Source organism: Typopeltis vanoorti, chromosome 14 (assembly GCF_054136105.1).
Source record: "Typopeltis vanoorti isolate ZY-2024b chromosome 14, IOZ_Tvanoo_1.0, whole genome shotgun sequence".
NCBI lineage: Eukaryota > Metazoa > Arthropoda > Arachnida > Uropygi > Thelyphonidae > Typopeltis > Typopeltis vanoorti.
Window position 1 is genome coordinate 21,033,141 of NC_143562.1, and position 24,208 is coordinate 21,057,348.

Below are 24,208 nucleotides of genomic sequence, written 5' to 3' on the forward strand. Positions count from 1 at the left end.
TCCATAATACTCTTCCTTCAGCATCTTTGATCTGCCTCACATGCAAGATGTCCTTTGCTGCTTTATTTCTACATTTTGCTAGTTGGTAAATTTTTCTCTGTCCTTCCTTTGTTTCTAATTGATCATACAGATCTTGATATGTCATGGCCTTCGCCTGTGCCACAAATCTTGGCTTCTTGCTTTCTCTCCTTTCTATTTCTACATTTTGCTAGTTGGTAAATTTTTCTCTGTCCTTCCTTTGTTTCTAATTGATCATACAGATCTTGATATGTCATGGCCTTCGCCTGTGCCACAAATCTTGGCTTCTTGCTTTCTCTCTCTGTACACCTCTCTGTCCTCTTCCACTCTTGACTCATCCCACTTCTGCTTTGCCTTCCTCTTAGCTGTCATTGCCACTTGTACATTATTATTCCACCACCAACCCTCCTTCTGCTCTCTAATCTTTCCAGATGTCTCACCAACCACCTCGATTGCACAGCTCAGGATTACTTTTGACAATCCACCAATCCGAAATCCTCTCTTAACACCCTCTCCCTGAAACGATTCCTCACACTCTCCCTCTTTTAAGCGAAACCACTTAATTGTCTTCATCCCATGGCATCCAGAGGTTCTTATCTTTGATCTTATTTTAAAGTCTGCACACAGCAGTTGGTGTTGCTGTGCTACTTGATCTGTTGGAATTACTTTACAATTTGTCACAACCTTAAGATGTTTTCTTCTAGTCAAAATGTAGTCAATTTGTGAACTGTTGTTGCCACTCCTAAATGTTATCAAATGTTCTTCCCTCTTGCAGAAAAATGAGTTCACATTTGCCAGATCAAATGCTACTGCAAAGTCCACAACACTCTATCCTTCCTGGTTCATCATTCCCACTCCGTGGCCACATGCACCCTTTCACAGTCTGTATTCTGTCTCCCTATGTGTCCGTTCAAGTCTCCTCCAACAATCACCATCTCATTTTCTTCCAGTTCCCTCATTTCTTCATCTAACACGTTCCAGAACTCATCTTTCTCCTCTGCTGTACAACCAACTTGCGGGGCATATACACATAATACGACCACCCGCTCTTTTCCAAGACCCAATTTCATTCGCATGATCCTGTCGTTCCTTCTACCCATTTCCAGTACTTCGCCCTTCATTCTGCCACACACGATAATTCCTACACCATTTCTTCCCTCGTTATTCGCTCCAGAGTAGAACAATTTATATCCATCTCCCAGTTCCTTTGCCTTTCTCCCCTTCCACCTTGTCTCCTGCACACATAAAGTGTCCAACTTCCTCTTCCTCATCATGTTTGCCACCTCTATTCCCCTTCCAGTCATGCTTCCAACATTCAGTGTTCTCACTCGCAACATCCTCTCCGCCTGCTGGGCTTGCTTCTTTAACTGCACCCGCCCTTGATGCGGTAGCCCTTGTCCACTTCTCGCAGCTGTAGGGCGATATGGCTGCGCGTCGCTTAAGGGGTATGCCTTAGCCCTTATATCATTTTCTCTTTGACTCACATTATAGTTTGAGCTGGCATTGAAGTTTTACGACCGGATGCCTTTCCTGACATCAACCCTCGCCATTTATCCGGGCTTGGGACCGGCACCTATTGAGGCTAGCTTGCCTCCTTCGGTGGCTGCATAAGACGAAATGACTTAGCAAGATAGGAAAGACTCACCCCTAGCCCTCAAATACTCTAATAGCATCAGGGGGAAGGAGCAAGGAGAGGAGAAAGAAGCAAAGAAAGAAGAGGAGGGACCAGTCTACAGAATAATATAATAGATGTATATTACATGAAGTAAGGCATGGTCCAGCATCTGGTACCTTGGGTTTGCCATGCCCGTACTCACTAAAGTGAGCCCTTGAGGCATGTGTATTTATTTCTATGTTTTATTTATATTTTCCTTGGTTTTCTAATAATTTTCTTTTATTCACTGATGATCACTATACACTTTTTCATCATCTCATCTCATCCAATTGGTAACGGGTTGAGTCCACTAAGAAGAAAGGTTCTCCGCTCATCGCGAACTTTAGCCATCTCAATCATGACTCTATAGCTGGGTAGATGTGAATGTTCTTTCAGCAACTTTATCCAAGTACTTCTTGGTCTGCCTCTAGGGTCTTTTTCTTCCGATATATCCATTCAGAGCTAAATATGGGAGTCTGTGAGGGACCATTCTCTGAATATGACCAAACCGTCTCAGTTGATGCTTAATGATTGTGTCTATTATATTATCTGGGAAGTCTAAATCTGTTCTGACTTGATCATTAGTCTTGTGTTGCATCCAGTGGGTGTTATTAATTTTTCTGAGGCATTTCATTTCAAATGCTTGAAGTTTCTTGATTGGTTGCTGAGTTAATCTCCAGGCTTCTGAAGCATAAGCAGCTGTTGGGATAATAATTGTTTTATATAATTTTAATTTTAGACTCGTTGGGATTTTTTTATTTTTCTGTATTTTGTTTAGTTTATTCATGTTGGTCCAACCTAGGTTTAGCCTGTGTTTTACTGTTTCTGTATTGTTGATGTTATTAGATATAAGACTGCCAAGATAAACATATTTATTAACTTGTTCCAGCAGGTGATTTTCAAGATTTATAGAAATATTTTCTTCTTTTCTACCTATCTTCATTATTTTTGTTTTATGAAGATTTATTTTCATACCATAAGTCATTTAAAATATTAATAGTTTTTTCTAGCTGTGGTTTAGAATTTGCTAAAATAATGATATCATCCTCGTATTTTATGTGATTAATGTTGGTACCATTGATTTTTACACCTGGTTCATTGGCTATGGTTTTACAGACTTCTTCTAGGAAGAGGATAAAGAGTTGAGGTGAGAGAGAGGGCATCCCTGCATTACACCTTTCTAGACTCTGAAATTCTCGGCTTTAATGTTGTTTGTTTTAACAAAAGCTTTAGTGTCTCCATAATAATTTGTAATAAATGTTGAAATCAGAATCCATTTTTACGTTTTTTAGGATAGTAATCAATTTGTTTCTATTAACTGAATCAAAGGCTTGCTTAAAATCTATAAAACAACAGTATATGGGCAGGTTGTATTCCCAATATTTTTCTGCTATATTAATAATGGTGAAGATATAGTCTATAGTGGATCTATGTGGCCTGAATTCTGCTTGGTTTTCTCTGTGATTTTTTCTGTAAGCACCTGTGTTCTCTTTTGTATAATTCGAATGAATAGTTTATAACTATGAACTTATGAGTGTTATGGGTCTGTAATTTTCACATATTCTTTTGTCTCCTTTTTTGTGAATTGGTAAAATAATTCCTGTTTTCCAGTCAGTTGGAATTACTCCAGTATAAAGAATTTGATTAAATAAATTCATTAAGAAATTAATGGCTTCCTTGCCACCATATTTCCATAGTTCTATAGATATTTCATCTTTACCCATAGCTTTTGAAAGTTTCATTTGGTTTATTGCATTTATAATTTCTGCTGAGGTTATGGGTGGTGGCTTTTCATATATCATCTTTTCTGTTATACTTTCCTCCTCCTGTTCTTTTTGAAATAATGTTTGATAGTAGTCCTTCCAAATTATTTTAATATTTTGTATTGACTCAGTTTCTAGTTTGTTTTTATCTTTCATTGGTAATGGTTTATCTTTATAGATCTTAGTTAATTCTTTGATAATTTTGTATACCGTTTTATTATCATTTCTTTTATTAGCTTCTTCGCAGAGTTTTGCTTTTTCCTCCAACCAGTTATTTTTGGCAGATATGCACATTTTATCAATTTTGTTTTTAAGATTCTTATAATGTTGTTTATTTTCTTCTGTATTTTTTATATTTAATATATGCTTTGCTGTTCTTTTTTCTTCTAAAGTATTTAGAATTTCAGGGGTTATCTATTCATGATTTGGTCTTGATGTTGTACCAAGTATGTCTCTTGCAGTACTTGTAACAATTTTTTTACCTTGATTCCATGTATTTTCTATATTGTCATAGGATAATCTTCTAAACTCATTTCCTATTAGTGTCTGATAATTATCTTGCATAGATTTCTCTTTCAGTTTTGACAGGTCCACTTTGTTGATAGGAGCTCGTGATTTACAATACTTAAATTTTAGTTTAATTTTTGCTGCTAGCAGTTCATGGTCAGTGTCAAAGTCTGGAGTTTTTAAAGTTCTAACATTTTGCGCTGATGATTTCCAATTGCGTTTGATTAGAATGTAATCAATACAGTTCTTTGTTATACCATCTGGTGAGGTCCATGTGTATTTGTGGGAAGGTCTATGGAAAAAAGGGTGTTACAGATAAATAGATTATTTGCTTTACAAAATTCTAAAATTCTTTCACCTCTTTCATTTCTGTTATCAACTCTGAACCTGCCCATAACATCCTCCATGCCTGGGGTGAACTTCCCAGTTTTGGCATTAAAATCTCCCATCACTATTAATATATCTTTCTTATTGGTCTTGTCTATTAGATCTTGCAACTTATCATAAAAGGTATCGATTTCTTCATCTTCATGTGACTGGTCGGGGGCGTAGATTTGAATAATTGTAAAGTGAACATTTTTTTCTTTACCTTTTAATCTGATAGCGATCATTCTTGGGCCATGACTGCATTTTGTACACTATTATTCACTAAAATGGCGAGTCCTTCTCAATGTATATTGTCCTCTCTGCCTGAGTAGAATAGTTTTCCTTAATTTAGATTTATAACTCCTTCTCCTGTCCATTGGGTTTCAGCCAAACGAGATGTGAAATTCTATTGGCTGACCACATACTAAACTTCTCGACTGCTCCCTGTGATCTAGGATCAGTCGCTTTGGTTTCCTCGGACGCAGTAACATTCTCTTGACACAGTGGAGACTCCTGATTCATAGGGTTGAATGGCAGAATAATGCAGCCAGCTTGCCACTCCTCTGCTGTATCCTTTGGTCCACGACTCCTTATTCTTTATTCGGAGCAACCTGTCGGGGTTTCCCTCATCCACCACCTGAGGGACGCGCCTGGTAGGAGTCAGGTCTCCCCCAGGATACACTTTTTACATAGTAATATATACATAAATAATTTCCAATCATCATTGGAATTATCCACTCTTTTACCAGTCCTGTGTTTTTTTTTTTGTCAGTAGCTCATTTGTCTTATCAATAATAGAAGCAACAAAAACAACTACTTTTAGTGTATTGCTAAATACAGTACAGAGACATTTACATTCTATGTATTATATTTAGCAACAATTTGTGTAATTAGGGATAACTGGACCCATCATAATAAAAAAAAAATCCCCTCCTACAAATACTATGCTACATGCTTTCCAGAAACAGTTTCCTTGCAGTGTCAAACACAGTATCTAACTAAATGCATTTGTCCTTACATCCTGTTTCAAATTTTCAGAAATACATGTAACAGCTGTTTATGATGCAGTCAATGGGTACAGAAGCACACAATTTACGTAAAGCAAATTTCTAAAGCAAAGATGCATATTCCTATATATATATATATATATATATATATATAACTTCAAATCAATTCAGAGTGCATTTGGGATTTTCAATATCATTAAGACATTTCATATATGCTAATTTTACAAATAAAATTCTACCAAATATTGCAACTAACATGCTATATAAGCTTTGTGAAAATGCAACCACAGATATGGAAGCAGTATATACATGCCTAAGCTGGTTCCTCCAGCAGATTACACACATGCGAACACTGCCTGTTCTGAACATGTTAATGGAAACTAAACATAAAGTCTTGAGATTTGGGATCTATTAATGGGAAGTTGCATACTTTATTAGTGTAACTATATTAGAGGAAGTGGAGGAAGCAAGGATCTTAGAGTGATGTTTTTAATAGAGAAGGTTAGATGTATTGCAGAGGTGGTGAAAATAATGTGCTCTGAACATAGTGAAAATCACTATGCTCAGATTTGGTCACAGAAATTTGAAAGAGATGAAGTAACTTTGTACAAAGGTGGATAACAGAAATTATAACAGGAATATGGAATGTTAGTTATGAGGATATAACCGAGCGTATGCAAACTGCAGACTTTTTTTGTAGATAGAAGACAAAGTAGTGATATGATTGAGTTATTTAAGCTATTGAGAAGTATTTACTTGCAGTAAGGAGTGACGAACCGATTGCATTAAAAATTCATTGTAAGTACCTCATTAGAGGACTCAACATGACCGGATGGGAATGGATGAGATGAATCAATCAATCAGGTATTTACTAGATTGATGTTGTGCATCCCCATCTGGACATGGTGAGTCTTCTAATGAGGTACTTACAACGAATTTTTGCAGCAAGGAGTGACGAACCGATTGCATTAAAAATTCATTGTAAGTCCCTCATTAGAGGACTCAACATGTCCGGATGGGGATGGATGAGATGAATCAATCAATCAGGTATTTACTAGATTGATGTTGTGCATCCCCATCCGGACATGTTGAGTCCTCTAACGAGGGACTTAAAACGAATTTTTAATGCAATCGGTTCGTTACTCCTTGCTGCAAGTAAATACCTCTCAATAGTTTAAATAACTCAATCGTATCACTATTTTGTCTTCTATCTACAAAAAAAATTCTACAGTTTGCATACTCTCGGTTATATCCTCATAACTAACATTCCAAAGGAATAATAACAGTTGGCTACTTTTGGAAGTTATGAAATGAAGTGATGAGTAAGAGGGTTAGAAGTAGCTTTTTTGCATGGAGGGTTGTTAGACAATGGTCACTGAGGATTTTCCTCAGTCAGATTTCCTAATTTTGGTAGTATACTCAGTTTTGGAAATTAGCCTATAAGCCCATCTCAAAAATAAAAGTGATAATGATCTGTGTCATCAAGTAACTGTCATATTGCTCTTCCCTCAGTCCTCTCCAAAATAACAGAGAAATCCATTAACAGCCAACCTTTATATAGCTATATTCCTACTTAATAACTTTTCACTAGTATGAATATCACACACTTAAACAAGCACTGTGCTTTGTAAATATTTAGAGTTAATATAGATTGTTGTATTTGATATTATTATTATTATTACATGATCCCTACAGGGAGTCCAAAGACTCATCAAGGGAGGGCACCTACTCTACCTCTCTGTCTCCACTACTCAATCCATCAACTACAATGAACCGCAACTACCATCATCATCATCTACACCAAAGCCATCTACCGCCCGTCACCACCACTAGTATTTTCACAGACAATCACAAATACCCATGCCCACAGTGGGATTTGAACCTGCAGCCTTTTGGCTGGAAAGCGGATATGCTAACCACTTAGCAAGGCATTTCAATGAGTCTTCTGCAAAGGTCTCCTGAGCTACTATATTTACTTCTAATTGAAGAACAGATTAAACTTACTTATGGAGAAGATGTCTACCAAGCTGGTTTCAGGAAAGGGAAATCTACAATTGATCAGTTATTAGAGAAATTTGGGGAATTTGATATAAATTTTCATTAGATTTCCAACAAGCATGTGACAGCATTAATAGAGAAAACTTTTATGAGATTATGGTACTTTTTGGAATACCACATGAGCTAGTAACCTAGAAGCACAGGCTAAATACAAAATGATTTAACAGACCCCTTTCCAATAACTGAAGGGTTAAAACAAGGAAACATTCTACCTCCAATACTTTTTAACTTTTAGATTTGAATGTATTATCCAATCATTGCCAGTATATACTAGACACTCAAATAAACAAATCAGTTCGGATTATACATATGCAGATGACATTAACATCTTGTCAAAAACAAAACAGTTAATCAACAAAAAACTAAAATAATGATTAATACCAGGCAGAATCAGTTAACTGATACAAGTGAAAATTGAGAACCTTAAATTAGAAAAAGCAGAACGATTCAAATATTTCTGAGTAATGATCACATGCCAATCAAACGAAATTGATTGCAGAAGTGCAGAATTAAATAACGAGGGGTAATCAGGCTTTTTATTCTATTTCGTGCATTCAACTCAAAAGATATTCTCTGGAAGATTAAAGTACATATATATAAATAGATAATTTGTCCTCAAATGTGTGTTCGTCATACATGTTGATTAATTTTAATGGTATAGATGAGAACACAGACTGATAAAAAAACTATTTATTAACTTATTGCTGATATTTTGCTGGTATTCTGTCTAGCATCTTCAGAGTACAAAAACAGTATAGTTGTTACAGTATGTGAAACAACAACAATCCAACATAACAATGGGACCAGTTTGAACAATTGTAATGTACAACATAAAGACAAAAGCCCTAATTAGGCACCATCTATGTTGGAAAAAAAAAAAAAAAAACACAGAGAGAAAGCAGGTATTAGTTTGGTCTTAAAAGTATGTTTTAGGGCTTTTGTTGATTCCAAGAACAATCTCTCTGACTTATAACAACTTCTATACAGTACTTTTGTTTTTTTCCAATTGATCCTGCACACAGGATCAATTAGAAAAGGTATCCAAGGCATGGTCTGCTAGACCTGACTTGCCATAGTGATAGTGTCGGATGTATTTTTTATGTTCGCTGAGGTGGATGTACACAGTTCTTCCTGTCTGTTCATAGTAGGCTCAATCACATGAACAGGGCACTTCATAGACTCTTGGATGTGTTAAAGAAGAGATTCTCTCCTTGGGAGAACGGATGAGAGTTGCCGATTTGAGATATTGTTTAAATACAGTGCGTAGCTGATGTTTCTTAAGTACTCTAGATATTTTTTCAGATGTGCCTTGAATGTATATTTATTACATTCATGATGGTGACAGCTTTGCTGTGTTCTTCTGTGGTAGACAGTGGGGGGGGGATTTCTGGGGAGCATTTATTATTTTATTTATTCTTATGAGGATTATAGCCATTGGCTAAGAAGGTGTGATGTAAGTGAGTGAGTTCAGCAGTGAGAGCATTGTCATTGGAACAAATTGCTCTAGCTCTGTGAGTTAGTGTTTTTAGGATACCATGCTGTTGAGATGTAATGGTGTTATTGTTTGTGCAAACATCTCCCTGTGTGTGGGGGGTTTTTTTATGAACTGAAAATGATAAGGAATCATCTCGAAGATGTGTGACTGGTGTATCCAGGAAGGGCAGACAGTCATTAGCTTCTAGTTCCATTGTAAAGTGAATTTTGGGGTGTTAGCTATTTAAATGTGCTAAGAATGTATCCAATGTGTTTGGGCCATGTGGCCAAATAGGCAGCACATCATCAACACAGCATAACTAAAGCACTGGTATTAGATTGTCTGTGTTGATAGGTAGCTTTTCCAAATGTTCTTCCTTTCTCCCCCCCATAGATGTTGGTATGGGGGGGGAGAAAGAGGGTAGCCCATTGCTGTCCCATCTAATTGTTTATATATTTTCCCTTTCCATGTAAAATAACCTGCATGTACTGTGAATTTAAAAAGTTCAAATATGTCAGGGGGAAAGTGTGACTTCAGTAAATCAAGCGTTTCAATAGGGTGTAAGGGTATATATTTGTGAATTTTTGGTGCTCCATTTATCCTAGGTGTTTTAACGTGGAAAGGCTTGAGCTTGTTAACTGTTTCTTTAACCAAGGAGGTGACTGTTTTCAATAATTTGCACACCTTATTCTTTGGCGAGTTGGTGGGATCCTGATCTATAATTTTGTATGAGGATTGATCTTGTAGAAGAGTGTACATTTTTCTTTCATATTCTGTTGAATTCATCACCCAGGGCTAAGTTGTCTAATTTGTCTTCTAATGGGGGGGGGGGGATCCCAAAAGAGAGGAAGAAGAGCAAATGGTTGCCACTGCACAAACGTGGTGCTAGTATAGATATTTCCAATTATAGACCAGTGTATACATCTGCAATTATGGTGAGAATATTAGAGAAACTAGTTAGGAATAGACAGATTTTGGTAAATAGGCATAGTATTCTTTAAAAGGTCAGCAAAGTTTGTAAAGGATAGGTGTACTGTTGGCATTTTATTTGCGTATTATGAAAAAATGATAAATTTGTTAGTTATGGGAGACTCTTATACAGGGATATTTTTGGGCCCTGCAAAAGCATTTAATAGATTGTCACATGCAAGTGTATACAAGTTGAGGAAGATGGGGATGGACAATATTTTGTGAATTAACAAAGGATATTCAGTTGTTTTCTGATAATGTAAAGTTGGGGAGAGTTAAAATGGACGTGCTGATGTCAAGTACCTTCAGGAAGATTTAAATACTTTTAGCTTCAGTGTATGAATGATGTTGAAGTTTTAATGTTAACAATGTAAGGTGTTCCAAATCCAACTTTAGAAGTCAAAGAGTGTATACTCTACTCAGGAGATGAATAAGATTTGTGATTAGGGGTGATGGTTCACCCATATGCCTGGGGAAGGAGTGTCCCAGGTTCGATTCCCATCAAAGACGTGAGGAACTTGAGGATCTTCCTCAGGCATAGCCAAGTTAGCCAGTCTTGGGTGCAGGCAGTAGGGTTTTTTCTGCCAGTTTATCTGGCATTTTTCATCCCGCAAGCAGGCAAACCAGCCCCGTGAACATACGCTTCTACATCCAAAAAATATACTCCCTCCCCCCAGCGGCAGACTAGGCGACAGGTCGGTTGGGAGTGGTACTAACAAAGAAGTCACATCTAAGTAACACGCGGACCCTGCATAGGAAGCGGGAATAACGCTTAGTGAAAGAAGAAGATTAGGAGTGATGGTTAACAAAGTCCTAAAGTTCTAAGGACACACTGCAATAGTTACAAAGACACTGCAATAGTTGCCAAGAAAAAGTTGCACATTGCTTTGCTAGTATGATAAAGAGGACACTTACAAGGAATAAGAAGGTAGTTGGATGGTACAAAGCTTTGATCAGTCCAGTCATAGTCTGCAGTGCATAAATTTGGTTAAAAAAACTATGGAAGTTCCAGATCTGAATACCTGCAAATGTATTGGAGCACTAGAATGTTGGTTATGGGGAGACAGATTCAGAAAATGTAAATTGCAATAGCGTTACATAAGCAAAAACAATATGTATGATAGAGACTTTGAAGTTGGTGAGGAGATTTTACAGGATTAATACAGAGAGATTATGCATGGAGCAGAGGAGAAAAATGAGAGGCCATCCTTAAAAGATGAAAGTATAAGTTATAGTACATGATGGAGTGAGGTCAGAGTTTTAATTGATAGAGTAATGGGGGTGAGTTGAATGTATTGCCAGAGCATGCTGTGATTATTAAAAAACAAAAAAAGGTGTGAATGAGTAGATGGTTCATTATGATAGATATATTGATAGTGTTGTGGGACTTCTTGTGATGAGTCTGACTCCAAGGAGGTTTAATAATAATAATAATTTTTTTTGCTATAAATATAATATTTTTTTTATTGATCTCAAAATATTTACATATATAAAATAATCATCTTAAGTGACATTTCAACAATTTCAACATTAAAATAATTTGTTATTTTACAAAGTAGAGCAATGAAGTGTTGCAGATTATGGTTCATTTTCCATATTAGATTTCTATTAAAAAAATTCAATAATTTTTTTTATTAAAATCATGATTATGTAGTATGTGTTTACAAAACATATCGTTCTGGGTTTTTTTAACAATGAAACCCATACAAATTTTCCATCTTTTGTATAATATATAAATTATAGTTATTGTAGTTGGTAATTTGTAGTTGCAGTTGAATAAGATTATATTTTTATAGCATTTATATACAACAATAAATTATTTGTATTTACAATTTATGCTTTAATGTATTTAAGTGCTGTACAGCACTTAAATGTAATAAATGTTTTTTTTTTCTTTGTGTTGATCTTGGTTGAGATGTAATGTCTCAGCTTGCATCCTTGAAGCTTTTAGTAAGCTTATCTGAGGATGACACTAGTCAGTTATTGTTTATTGGTTTGATTGCTGTGTTGGAAGTAGGCTGTGTTTGATAGGTCTGATATTCACTACACCCCATAGGATGAGAAATTCATTCACATACACGCAGAGATGCATGCATGCACACACACACACACACATGCGACAATTTGGAATGTCATGGTGCATCACTGAACTGGAAAGCATGAACTGATATATTATGTTTCATTAAGTTTGTAAGGTGTGTAGGGTACCTATTTCTTGTTCATAGTATGTCCTTAAGGCTCTTTTCAGGTGACTGAAGTTTGTAAGGTTCCTGTATTCAAAAGGTAGTTTATTTAGCATGTCTAGGATGTAGAAGCTTTGAGTGGTTTTTTCATAGTAATTATTATATTTATATGTGATATAATTAAAAAAAAAATTTTTTTTTAACATACACACAGTTTATTATCTTTCGGAGAAATTACATGAGTGTAGGGTACATTTTGTTATATGTTACTAAAATTATTCCGATTAGGACAATGTAATACTATAATTAATGTTAAAATTAATTATAATCCTAACAAAAACAATTTACAATTAGTTTTACATATAAACTGTTAAACAGCTATTTTGCATTTTGTCATTTACATTTTAATTTTACAATTCACATTAACAATTACTTTTTTTTTATTAACATGCTGTATGCATTCATTTCACTTTTCACAATAATAATTAAAATAAATAAAAAAACTTTCTCAACTTGCATCCTCGAAGCTTTTTAATAAGCTTATCTGAGGATGATACCGGTTATATATATATATATATATATATTATTGATTTGATTGCTGTGTAGGAAGTAGGCTAATGTTTTGGAGGTCAAATGAATGATCTGAAATAATAATAATAATAAAATTATTATTATTATTAATAAAACCTTTTTGTAATTAGAAAGTTTTTATTTACCCAAAGAAAGATACAGCAGTTGAAAATAATTTATAATTGCACGCACGCGCGCACACACACACACACACACACACAGAGAGAGAGAGAGAGAGAAACTGTTGATGGGTGCATTGTAATTAGGATGTCCATCTGACCAGAATACTATTTTTAGAAGCTGTATATTTCTTGTTGAAATAAGTTTGCAGTAAGCACAAATAATCAATCACTAATGTGTGTAAATTATTTTCCTTATAACAGGCATATAGACTTCAAGCACTAACAGATCATAATAGGCCAGCACGGTATGTTTAACATTTTATTTATGATTATTTTACTTTTTGATTATACATAGGAATTGATTTTGAAAGAAAAGTTTACAAGTATATTTATTGAAAGTCATATATCACGTGGGTTTTGGTATTTCAGTTTAATATTCCTTTCTTTTCACCTGTCCTTCCTTTCCTTTTCATGGATATTATGTCTGTAAACTTTGAATTAATACAATTTATGAAGGGCATTTGAAAATTAAACTGGCAACGCTGCTTAGTTTATGGGACACCAAACAATGGCATGGCATCAAGAAGGCATGGGTCACTTTGTGACTTGACATTTATGTTTATGTTTTGTCCCATTGTATGTATTTCTTAACTGAAATTATGAAACTTATTTTTAATAGCAGTGAGGAATGATTTTGAGACAACAATGTGCTATAGGGTTTTGTGGTCAAGTGGTCCACACTTAAAAAGTGGTCAAAAGATGTTACAGATGTTGTGATATGAATGCTTCTGTACTAGGAACAATGAACAATGAGTGGTATTCAGACAGTGAAAGAATTTTAAATGTGTGTGTGTGGGGGGAGGTGCAATAGTTGATGACTCTTGAAGCAGGAGACTGATCACTGCCATTATAATTCTGAATATTAAGAACATTATCAGTTGTTAACAGAATTAATTTTAGACAAATTATGGACTCTGCAACCGTGTTAGAAATAATTATTTTATTTTTGTTATATACGTTTCGACTTTCATATTAAGGTCGAAACATATGTAACTTCATATCATCTGGAGTATACATGCATATACATATATATATATATATATATATACAGAGACAAGCTATATTACATTTCACACAGTATGCTAAAGAGACAATGATTTGATCAATGGTTATTTTACTGGCCTGACCTCTAGTGAAAAATAAAATAAAATTAAACTAATGCTTTCCTGGCTGGCCGAGTGGTTAGCGTATCTGCTTTCCAGCCAAAAGGCTGTGGGTTCGAATCCTGCCATGGGCATGGATGTTTGTGATTGTCCTTGGAAATACTAGTGGGTGGCAGTAGATGGCGTTGGTGTAGTTGCGGTCAGTTGGTGGATTGAGTGGCAGAGACAGAGTTGTAGAGCAGGTGCCCTCCCTCGATGAGTCTTTGGACTTCATGGAGGTGTCTAATAATAATAATAATAATAATAAAAATAACTACATCAAAGTTATATTCTATTTAAGACAACATCAGAAAAACATTCTTTCATATGGATAGTTTTATTAAAGCAAAAATGATGTCCTAATTTAACATGACAATTGTTATATTAGATTTAAGATCCTGGCTTACCTAAAGTCCTATTTATAATTAACTCTTAGGGAGAAAGGTTATGTGGGTAGAATATGTACCTTCCATATTCTTAGGATTTTTAGATTTTTACATTTTTATGGATTTTTATACTTTGGAATTTTTATTGTCTGAAAATTTTATCTTTGATCACTGACAACCCTAATGATAATATAAAGTACCGCAGCTGTAAAATTAATGTTACTGATAAGAAAAAGGATATATTGTGCGATTTCCATGTTGCCACTGGCTACATGCTTCCTGTGCAAAAATAGACAAATTGGCACACAAACTATTTATTGATCTCAACCAGCCCTTCTTCTGTTTGCTGTACCTCCTGTAAAAGAGCTTCTACACTTAGGTTAAACAAGTCAAAAACCTGAAACAGCTCCTTAACACTATGAACAAAACTTTCACCTCCAAAATCTGAATGCTAGAAGCTAAGTGCCAATGAGCAGTGAGTTTATTGGCATCTAATGCAATTAGGATGTGAATGAACTCTGCAACCTAATCGCATCAATGGTACATGACTCAATCGAGGTTGAAAACAAGAAATTCAATGCCGTTATTTGGAACTTTCTGATGGAAAATGGCAAATTATTGAAAAATGACATAAGCAAATTCCTCACCAATGATTCTTCCACCACAATGCACAGAATGTAGTGCCCCCCCCCCCCCCACATAATTTTAACAATAATCTAGTGCTCATCTAGTTCTAGTCCTTCCCCATGCAACAATGCTTAGCAGGAGAATGCAAATTTGATTCATCATTAGGTGACATCTTTTCAGACCCGAAAATAAAAGAAAAGAAACTTTTCATGCCTTGTGAAAGTGACTTGTGACCAGTGGTGAGCTATAAGGGGCTCGTGGGGCCCTTTGTTAAATTTTTCTCAAATTTGAGAGCCCTTTGTTCTTCTTGTTTACTTTTTTATTTTTTCAAAAAAAAAATTTTTTTTGAAACATGTTAAGCGACAAACTCATACAGTAACCTAACAAAAATTAGTCTATTTGGCAGTGTACAGATTATTTAGAATTATTGTTTCAACTTCTCTATAACGAATGCTCCCAAGTTTGAAAATAAAATAAGTGCTTGCGCTATCTTTACCCTTCTCCCTTCTGGTAGCCAATCATATAGTAAAACCAGTAGCCAATCAAATGTTTTATAAAAGATTATAAAAGATTTCATTCTTATTATATTTTGATAGTTAAAAAATGTTTTTCTTATGTAATATAAATTAACACAGTTGATTGTGTGCAAATATTTCATGTTTAGATCATGAAATATTTGTTTAAAAATTATAACCTTTAGAGCAGTGTTTCTCAACCTTTTTTGGATCATGCCTCACCTCAACGTCTCAAAGATTTTGATGCCCCCCCCCCCCCTCTAGCATAATAGTCAGCCAAATTCTGTATAATATAAATAAAAAAATATAAATAAAAAAAGTATAATATAAATATGTATAAACATGTACATGAACATCTTCTAATTGCCCCCCTGTGGGGCATATGCCCCACGTTGAGAAACACTTCTTTAGAGGTTGATTGTCCTCTCACACTTTTTGATTGGAATTTGTACACAGGCTGTATTAATAAAAGTTTTTGTGTGAAATATGGCTCTTTTTTTTTTTTTTTTTTTTTTTGGCTCGACAATGCGAGCCCCTTAAAGTTAAAATTTCCATAGCTCACTACTGCTTGTGACACACCAACAAACATATCTAAACTAACACTTCACTAACATCTGTAGCCTCCACTCCAACTTTAATAGTGTCCACTACCATCTCTGGTCTACCAAACCCCACCGACCTGTTTTTCTGGCAGAAAAAACTAAAATTTCACCTCTCCCTAGCACTGTTCAACTTAACCTTCTAAACTACACACTGTTTATCCCTTTCAACCCAAGGGTGGCATCTGTACATATACCTGCTTTCACATACCTTGCCAGAGAGTACCCAACCTAGAATTGCCCAACTTTGACCTTCTCTGATTAAAAATCTCCCTTCCCCACTCACTCATATTCATTTGCTGTCTCTATCACTTCCCTAATGCCCCAATCACTCTGAGTGCTTTAATTTCCTCTCTTTAGAAATCGATTTTCTCCAGTCCCACTTCCATAACAGTGAAATCATCCTCCTAGGAGATTTTTAATCTCCATAACACAAACTGGCTTTCCTCCTCCAGTTGTACAGATCTAGCAGACAGAGATTCTGAAACATTCGCCACCACCATTGATCTTTCACAAATTGTTCACATGCCAACCAGAATACCAGGATAACCCAAGCCACTTTCCGAAACAGCCCAGATTTTTTCCTCACCAATGATTCTTCAAAATACAAAGTGAATGTAGTTGGGGGCTTCCCTAGATATTTTTAACCACAATCTAGTGCTCATCTAGTTCTAGTTCCCCCCCCCCCCCATGCACCAACGCTTACACAGCCACTCCCATACAGTAGTTTGGCATTATAACAGTACCAAGTAGGACAGCCTCTGTGACTTCAATGCCTCATTCCCATGGTTGGACTGTTGTTTCTGGCCTTCCAACCCCATATGCACTGAATGTATCACAGAAGTAATCCTTACTGGCATGGAAACATACATTCCTCACACTACTCTGAACTACTGTCCCCTAACTAAACCCTGGTTCTCCAAAAGATGTGCCAAGGCTGTACAAATAAAAAATCAAACATACCACAACTGGCTCACATCAAGAACTCCATCTTCCTTTAGTGCTTATATTCAAGCCTGAAAGAGCTGCAAGAAAACTATCAATGCTTCTAAAACAGAGTTTGAAAGAGCAAAAAAGGAAACTTGCAGCCTATCCAAATGGCAGCCAAGCCTTTTGGACTTTTGCCAAAAGCAATTGGTCATAACTTTTGCCCAACACTATTCCCACCCTTATTTTTTTGTACCCAGATGGCTCTATCGCATTATCACCCACAGACGAAGCCAGGAGATTGACTTTTTCTGTGGGTGATGCCCAATATACAATGCCCATATATCCTTTTACCAGAAAGAGATCAGAAAAATGTTGTCCGAATTAGACACAAAAAAGTCTCCTGGTCCTGATGGCATTCCTCCAATTGTCCTGAATGTTTTTGCACCTGAAGTGACTCCTATCCTATGTTGCCTGTATATACTCTCTTACTCCACTGGTATCTATCCCATGGTCTGAACATTGGCCTATATACAACTCATTCTCAAGAAGGTTGACAAATCAGTGTTTATGCATCTGTCTTGTCAGGACCATCCCTAGGAATTTTTCTGCCCCGTGCAGTAGCATATTTTGCTGGCCATACCCTTTTTTTTATATAGTTTATGCCAATTTTGCCGCCCCGTGCAAATGCATGTCTTGCACCATCAGTAGAGCCAGCCCTGTGTCTTGTCCAATTCATGCTGCTGTTGTAGTACACAAGCAAATTCGTAAAACATACCTCCCTTTAACAAACACATGCTGACAATCACAAAGAATACCACTATTATCGATCCACTTTTGTATCCTAGTTCTCATCAACCTCTGCATTATCTTAAATACAACTTCAGATATACAGATGAGTCTATAATTTATAGCTGTTGACTTGTCACCATTTTTGTGAAGTGTAATAATTTTATCTTCTTTCCAATCCTTTGGTACTTGTGCTGTTTGAATTCTCTTGTTAATAGGTAACCCAAGGCAAATTCTAATTCCCTGGAATATTCCCTTAAGATGTGTAATGATATGTCATCAAGTCCTATTGCCTTATTGATATCTAGCTTACTTAATTCCTTATACTTCTCTTGCTTGCTTGCCATTAAGTCTTCTCTCATTTCATTCTCTACACTTCAGCTTCTGATTTTGCACTGAGGATGGAACACCACCATGATGAATTGCTCACTGAATACCTCAACTATGTCCTCTTCAACAGTTAACAATTTCCCACTTTCATCCATTAATATCATCTTGTTTAATCATCTTCTTTCTGCTTGCCCAATATCGAAAAAATTACCGAGGGTTTTTCTTGGCTTGATTTGCTAATTTCTGCTCAACTGTAGTTTTGCTGTTCTTCCCAACTGAGTCATTCTTCGTGTAACTGATTATTACCATTATTCATCTTGTGCTGCCACCAAAGTGCCTTCTTTTTCGAGATTTCATCCTTGATATCCTCATTTATCCATTTTACATGTAGCTTATTCACCTGTTTAACCTTTGGAATACATTTACACATTGATGGTGTTAAGTATCTCTTTGTCAGTTCCTGAGCAGTATTTAATTCTTTTCTACTCAACTCCTCATTTCATGCTATAACTCTAAGTTGTCTCCCAAGCTTGTCATAATCACTTCATGATCATCTCATGATCACTCTCTCGCCAACTGCAGGAAAGTGCAAAACTCACTATCACATCCTCTGATGAAACGATCAGATCTAAAACTCTCATTCCTCATGTGCCCTCCTTTACATACTGCCTGAAATAGTTTTCTCTGAAAACTCAAGAAATTCTTTTTCCTTATTCCTAAATGCTATCTCTTCATTCCAGTCTATACTGCCATAATTAAAACCACCCGTAATAGTCACTCTTCCTTTGTTAAATTAATTCAAGTTGCTTATGCATTTCTTCATCACTGCACTCAACATTCTCTAGCCCAGCGCTTCCCAAACTGTGGGCCACGGCCCCCTTGGGTGCCGTTATTTTTGTTGAAAGGGGGGGGGGGGTGAAATAATGAAAATACATTTAAAATGTTTTAAGACTAAGTGTTCCATGTCAAATGTGTATGTAAGATGCCAAAAATGTAATATTTGCATTTGATTTTTGCAATATTCGCTGTGTATGTTTCGTATTGAATATAAATACAGTTATATTATAATAATATATGTCTGTATTATTACAATTTTTTTTTCAATGGTGGCCATGAAATATTTTAATTTTTCCAAAGGGGCCTTGACATTCATAACTTTGGGAAGTACTGCCTATGGCAATATCCAACTAAATATCTCCTCCTGTTAACATCCACCTCACACCACTCTGTCTCAAAACCATTGCCACTATTTCATTCTTTCATGTGTACTTCTTCTTCTTCTTCTTTTCAGCCATTTCCTGTCCACTGTTAGGTGAAGGCCTCCTCCAGTTCCTTCCACCTTTCTCTGTTCTTGGCAATGGTTGACCAATTTTTCCCAACAAAATTTGACAATTCATCACTACACCTTCTTTTAGAATGTTCTCAGCCTTGTTTCCCTTCTTTTGGAATCCAATTCATTAGTATAGTGGTCCATCGCTCATCTTTTCTTCTGGATGGATGTCCAGCCCATTTCCATTTTAGTCGCTTGTGGTGAAGAATGATGTCAGTGATATGAGTCTGGCTTCTTATCTAGGTGTTTTGCTTCTTATCTTTTAATATGATGCTTAGCATCAACCTCTTCATTTTTCTTTGAGTTGTTGCTAGTTTATTTGCCAGTGCTTTTGTTAGAGATCAAGTTTCACTACCATATGTGATGACGGGAAGTATACACTGGTTAAATGTCTTCCTATTTAAACAGAGCGGGACATCATTGTTTTGAAAAATGCTTTAAAATTTTTTGAATCTACTCCAAGCAAACTGAACTCTTCTGTTTGTTTCCTTTTGGAGTCCACAGTTTAGATCAATGAGATGACCTAAGTATGTATATGAAGAGACTCTTTCCAAGAAATTGTTTTTTATTATTATGTTTTTTGGTGTTACAAAATGATTAAATGATTTTAGTTTTTTTTCTGTTTATTTTTAGACCAACTTTTCTGCTTTCATGATATAGGTCTTCTATCATTATATTAAAGTCTTCTGGAGTATTTGCAAAAATTATGATATTATCTGCATATCTTAGGTGTGTTATGTTTCTGTTATTAATTTTTATACCAAGGTTTGTCCACTTTATATTATTAAATATTTCTTGAAAGACTGCTGTAAAGATTTTGGGTGATGGAGAGTCTCCTTGATGGACACCTTTTTCAATTGATATTTTATTGCTACTTGTGTGAAATTGAATTGTTGCTGTTGCACTGTGGTATATTTCCTGGAGAAGGTCCATATATTCTACAGGAACTCCCTGATTCTGGAGTGCTTTGATTATCGCATTAGTTTTGATGGAATCAAATGCCTTTTCATAATCAATAAAGGCTAAACAGAGGCAATTGGTTTTCTTCTGCTTTTTCTATTATTTGTTTTACTGCATGAATATGATCAATTGTGTCAAAGCCTTTACAGAATTCTGCTTGTTCTGCAAGTTGATTTGAGTCTAGAAGAGGGGTTAACCTATTTGTTATTACTTTAGTGATAATTTTGTACAGATTAGAGAGAATACTAGTTGGTCTATAGTTCTTATTCCTAGAAGAGGGGAAGATACCAGAAAACTGAAAAAATGCTACTCTGATACTGTTATTTAAAAAAGGAGACAAAGAAGTATCAGAGTAGCATTTTTTCAGTTTTCTGGTATCTTCCCCTCTTCTAGGCATAGATTTAGTAAGTATGTGACATGGTGATTTATGTTGTTTCCTTCCCATTTAATTAATTCTATGTGAATTAGGTCTGCACCAGGACATTTTCCATTTTTCATTTGTTTTAATGTATACTTATGTGGAGACATAATTCTCCTGCTATCATCAGTAGCACTCTCTCTTCCTTCTTGTCCTTTCTATCCTCATGAAAAACATTGCACCCTTCCATTTCTGTTCCTCTTAAGTTATCATTCTCATTCAACCATGCTTCACTTATTCTAACAATTTTTGGAATAAGTGAATAATTTCAATCAGCGAAACAATTTCATCTCCCTTATTTCTGATACTTCTGGCATTTGTAAATAAACACAGCAGTTCACTTTTAGGTCTATAACCACTTTTCTCAAGCCAACCTTTTGTTGTGATTTCCACACCACACCTGCACTTGCTCACTCGTGTTTATCACTGCTTATCCCATATATCTCGTTGGTCTCAACTATCCCCCCTCACATCCGAATTCATTCTATTCCTATGCAGATCACCTCCATAAACATTCACTACTACTTCCTCATCCACACTTCCTATGTCATGTCTCCCTGTCAGCCCATGCTCCTCCTCCTGTTTCCCTGTTTCTTTTGCATTCCCATTCTCTTTTCATCTGTCACATTACTACCATTTCTATTGCCATGTACTTAACTCTCTTCTGTATCACTTTTCTGATCTTTCGTTTCGCCTCTGACTTCTTTGATCTCTTGCTTGAATAACGCACCGCACTTCCTTCTAGCAACAGTTTCTCCAGTTCATTCATTTCAAAACCATTCAAATGCAACCCATCACTTTGGTACAAATTCATTCTTCCCTCAAATACATGCCACACATCTACAAACTGCACTCTTCTCCTCACACATCTCTGTCAGCATACCATTTATGATTCTCATTGTCTGTCTTAACTCATTGTTGTCATACATTGGCAACACACTGACAACCTTTCCTACTACACTGTTATCTTCCACTCTCCTCAACCTTCATCTTATGTCCAATGAAATCATTTGTTTTCTCAGTCACCACTAACTCTCTCTCTCTCTCTCTTGCATGTTTCCTTCTCATATCCAAAGCATAAGTGATTCTGCTCATTCTTCCTCCTGGAACCTTTTGGACTCTCTCATTAACCAATCTTCTATATTCACCTCTTTTTCTCTTTTTTCTTTTATTTTATCCTTTTGCATTCTTTCATTTGTTTTCAGGAAATGTCTAATATCACTTTGCATATTTCTCATTTCATTTCATTTTGAACAACTTGTTCTTCAAATCTTGCATTCTGGAAATTTCACTCTCTGTCACTCCTGTAATCTTGCTCCCTCTTGTTCTGCCTTGTCTTTTTTTTTTGTTGTTGTTTCCTCATTTCTACTTCCTTTTGCTTCCACATCACTTACTTTTGTTTCTTCATTCTTGTGTTCTTTCATTCCCTCAGTCTGACTTGCCTTCGTTCATTATTCACACAAGCTTTTTCATCTACATTTATGCTAATTTTCATTTCTTCAGTTGGTTTTGCATTCATTGCTAACTCACATTTTAACAAAACACTGCACTTTTTAAAAATCCATGCTTTTTCTCATCTCACTTTTACTCTCTCCACAAACACATCTTTCATATTTTGTCATGCCATAAAATGCCATAAAATGATTTTTGAAAAGTCAATATCGTTAATAGCATTTGATCTTTGCTCTGCATGCTGCAGAGAGAGAGAGAGAGAAGATCAAATGTTTGTACCACCATTATGTTCCATTCAAGGCAAGATTTAAAAATTCAATAAAAAAAGAGTAACAAATCCCCAAAATCAAAATTAAACAGTATTATACTAAAATGCAAGTAATATTGCTAGTTATTACGTTATTACACAAAATAGCACATCAAGAGCTCTTTACTAATGACACATACGCATAGTAGTGACCCTCAGAAACAGATATTATTATGAAAGACTTCCAGCAAGTCAGGGACTCATCGAGGGAGGCCACATACTACATGCACCAGCAATCATACTTATTTTTGAATTCATTCAGACTGCTTGCACTCACACCATAAAATGGCAATCCATTCCAATCACATACCACCCGATGAGGGATAAATCTAGCCCTCACCCCCTTCTTAGCGGCATTCATTCTCAGCTTCCAAGGATGTCCTCTTGTCCTTTCCCCCATCCTCCATAAATTAAACAATTCCATCAATTGAAATCCTGTATGATCCTTTCAGAAGTTGGTAAGTCTCAATTATATCACCCCTCTTTCTCCTCTTTGCAACTGTCTGCAGTCTACAAATTCTCAATCTGTCTTCATAATCAGTATTTCACAATCCTGATATCATTTTTAACACTCTCCTTTGCACTCTTTCCAATATATCAGAATCACAATGGAAACCAGGAGACCAGACCTACACACAATAGTCCAAGTGAGGTCTTATCAAGGTCTTATAAAGAGGCAAAATGATATTCATATCTTTACATGTGATCATTCGTTTCAGCATTGCAATTATCTTTTGAGTTGTATTTGCAATCTTTGCTACATGGCCCCTGAACTTCAACTTCTTATCTACTGACATTCCAAGATCCCTTGCCTCATCAGTTTCTTCTGGCATAATGCCAGTAATATAATACAACATTGCAGTGGTGGCTCGTGGCTTGAAATCGTGTGGGTGCTGCAACTTTCGAAATATACATACACACTGTAAGTATAGTGTATACATGTTTGGATAAAATATCAAAATTATGGTAAAAATTAAAAAAAATAAAAACATGAAAAAATATTGTTTATTATCAATAAAATTATACAGTTTGGTATAATTCAAAATTACTTAAAAGTCAAATAATTAACAAGTCAATTAATTTACAATAATCATGCATGTCGGTTAAATCAGTTCAGTTTCAAGTTTTTCTTTGTTGATCACGGGATATGCTTCAATGTTATTTATTCTGTAGGCAATTTATTCTTAAAATTAGCTAATTTATTCTTGATAAATAATTTAGTAGCTACTAAATGTTTAGTGAAACCTTGACAATGATAATGAAGGAGAAGGATAATTTATATAGGTAATATAGTGTAGATGTTTTTTGTCATAATTGTCAATAAACCCAATAATGTTCTAAAATAAAAACTATAACATATATCATGTCTTTAATTGTAATGTCCAAATATTTAAAGAGACAGAGTAAACACAATAAGCACAACGAACACTCTACTGCTGGCACAAACTGCGTATAAACCACAGTGGAACTGCGTGACGGACAGTACTGCATTATGCTAATAGCTCGCATCTCACTATGACGTGCATATGCTTGCGCGCATAGCAATATGACACTGTGGTAAGCACAGTGCTGCTAGCCTCCTTCGCCCTCCTAAGTGCTTCAAGATGGATTTTTATTATACAAAATAAGAGAACTGTATAGGATTGTCGATGATAAAATTAAATATTAAATATGA

The 24,208-nt window shown here is 35.6% G+C and overlaps 1 protein-coding gene across 1 annotated transcript in view; it reads left to right on the forward strand.

Annotated features, from left to right (window-relative positions):
* The window catches only part of LOC150099286 (uncharacterized), a 623,534-nt gene that overhangs the window by 314,392 nt on the left and 284,934 nt on the right, over positions 1-24,208 (forward strand). The window contains exon 18 of the mRNA XM_090404213.1: positions 12,953-12,996. Within this exon, the coding sequence (XP_090260339.1) occupies positions 12,953-12,996 (44 nt within the window). The remainder of the gene's footprint in view (positions 1-12,952; positions 12,997-24,208) is intronic.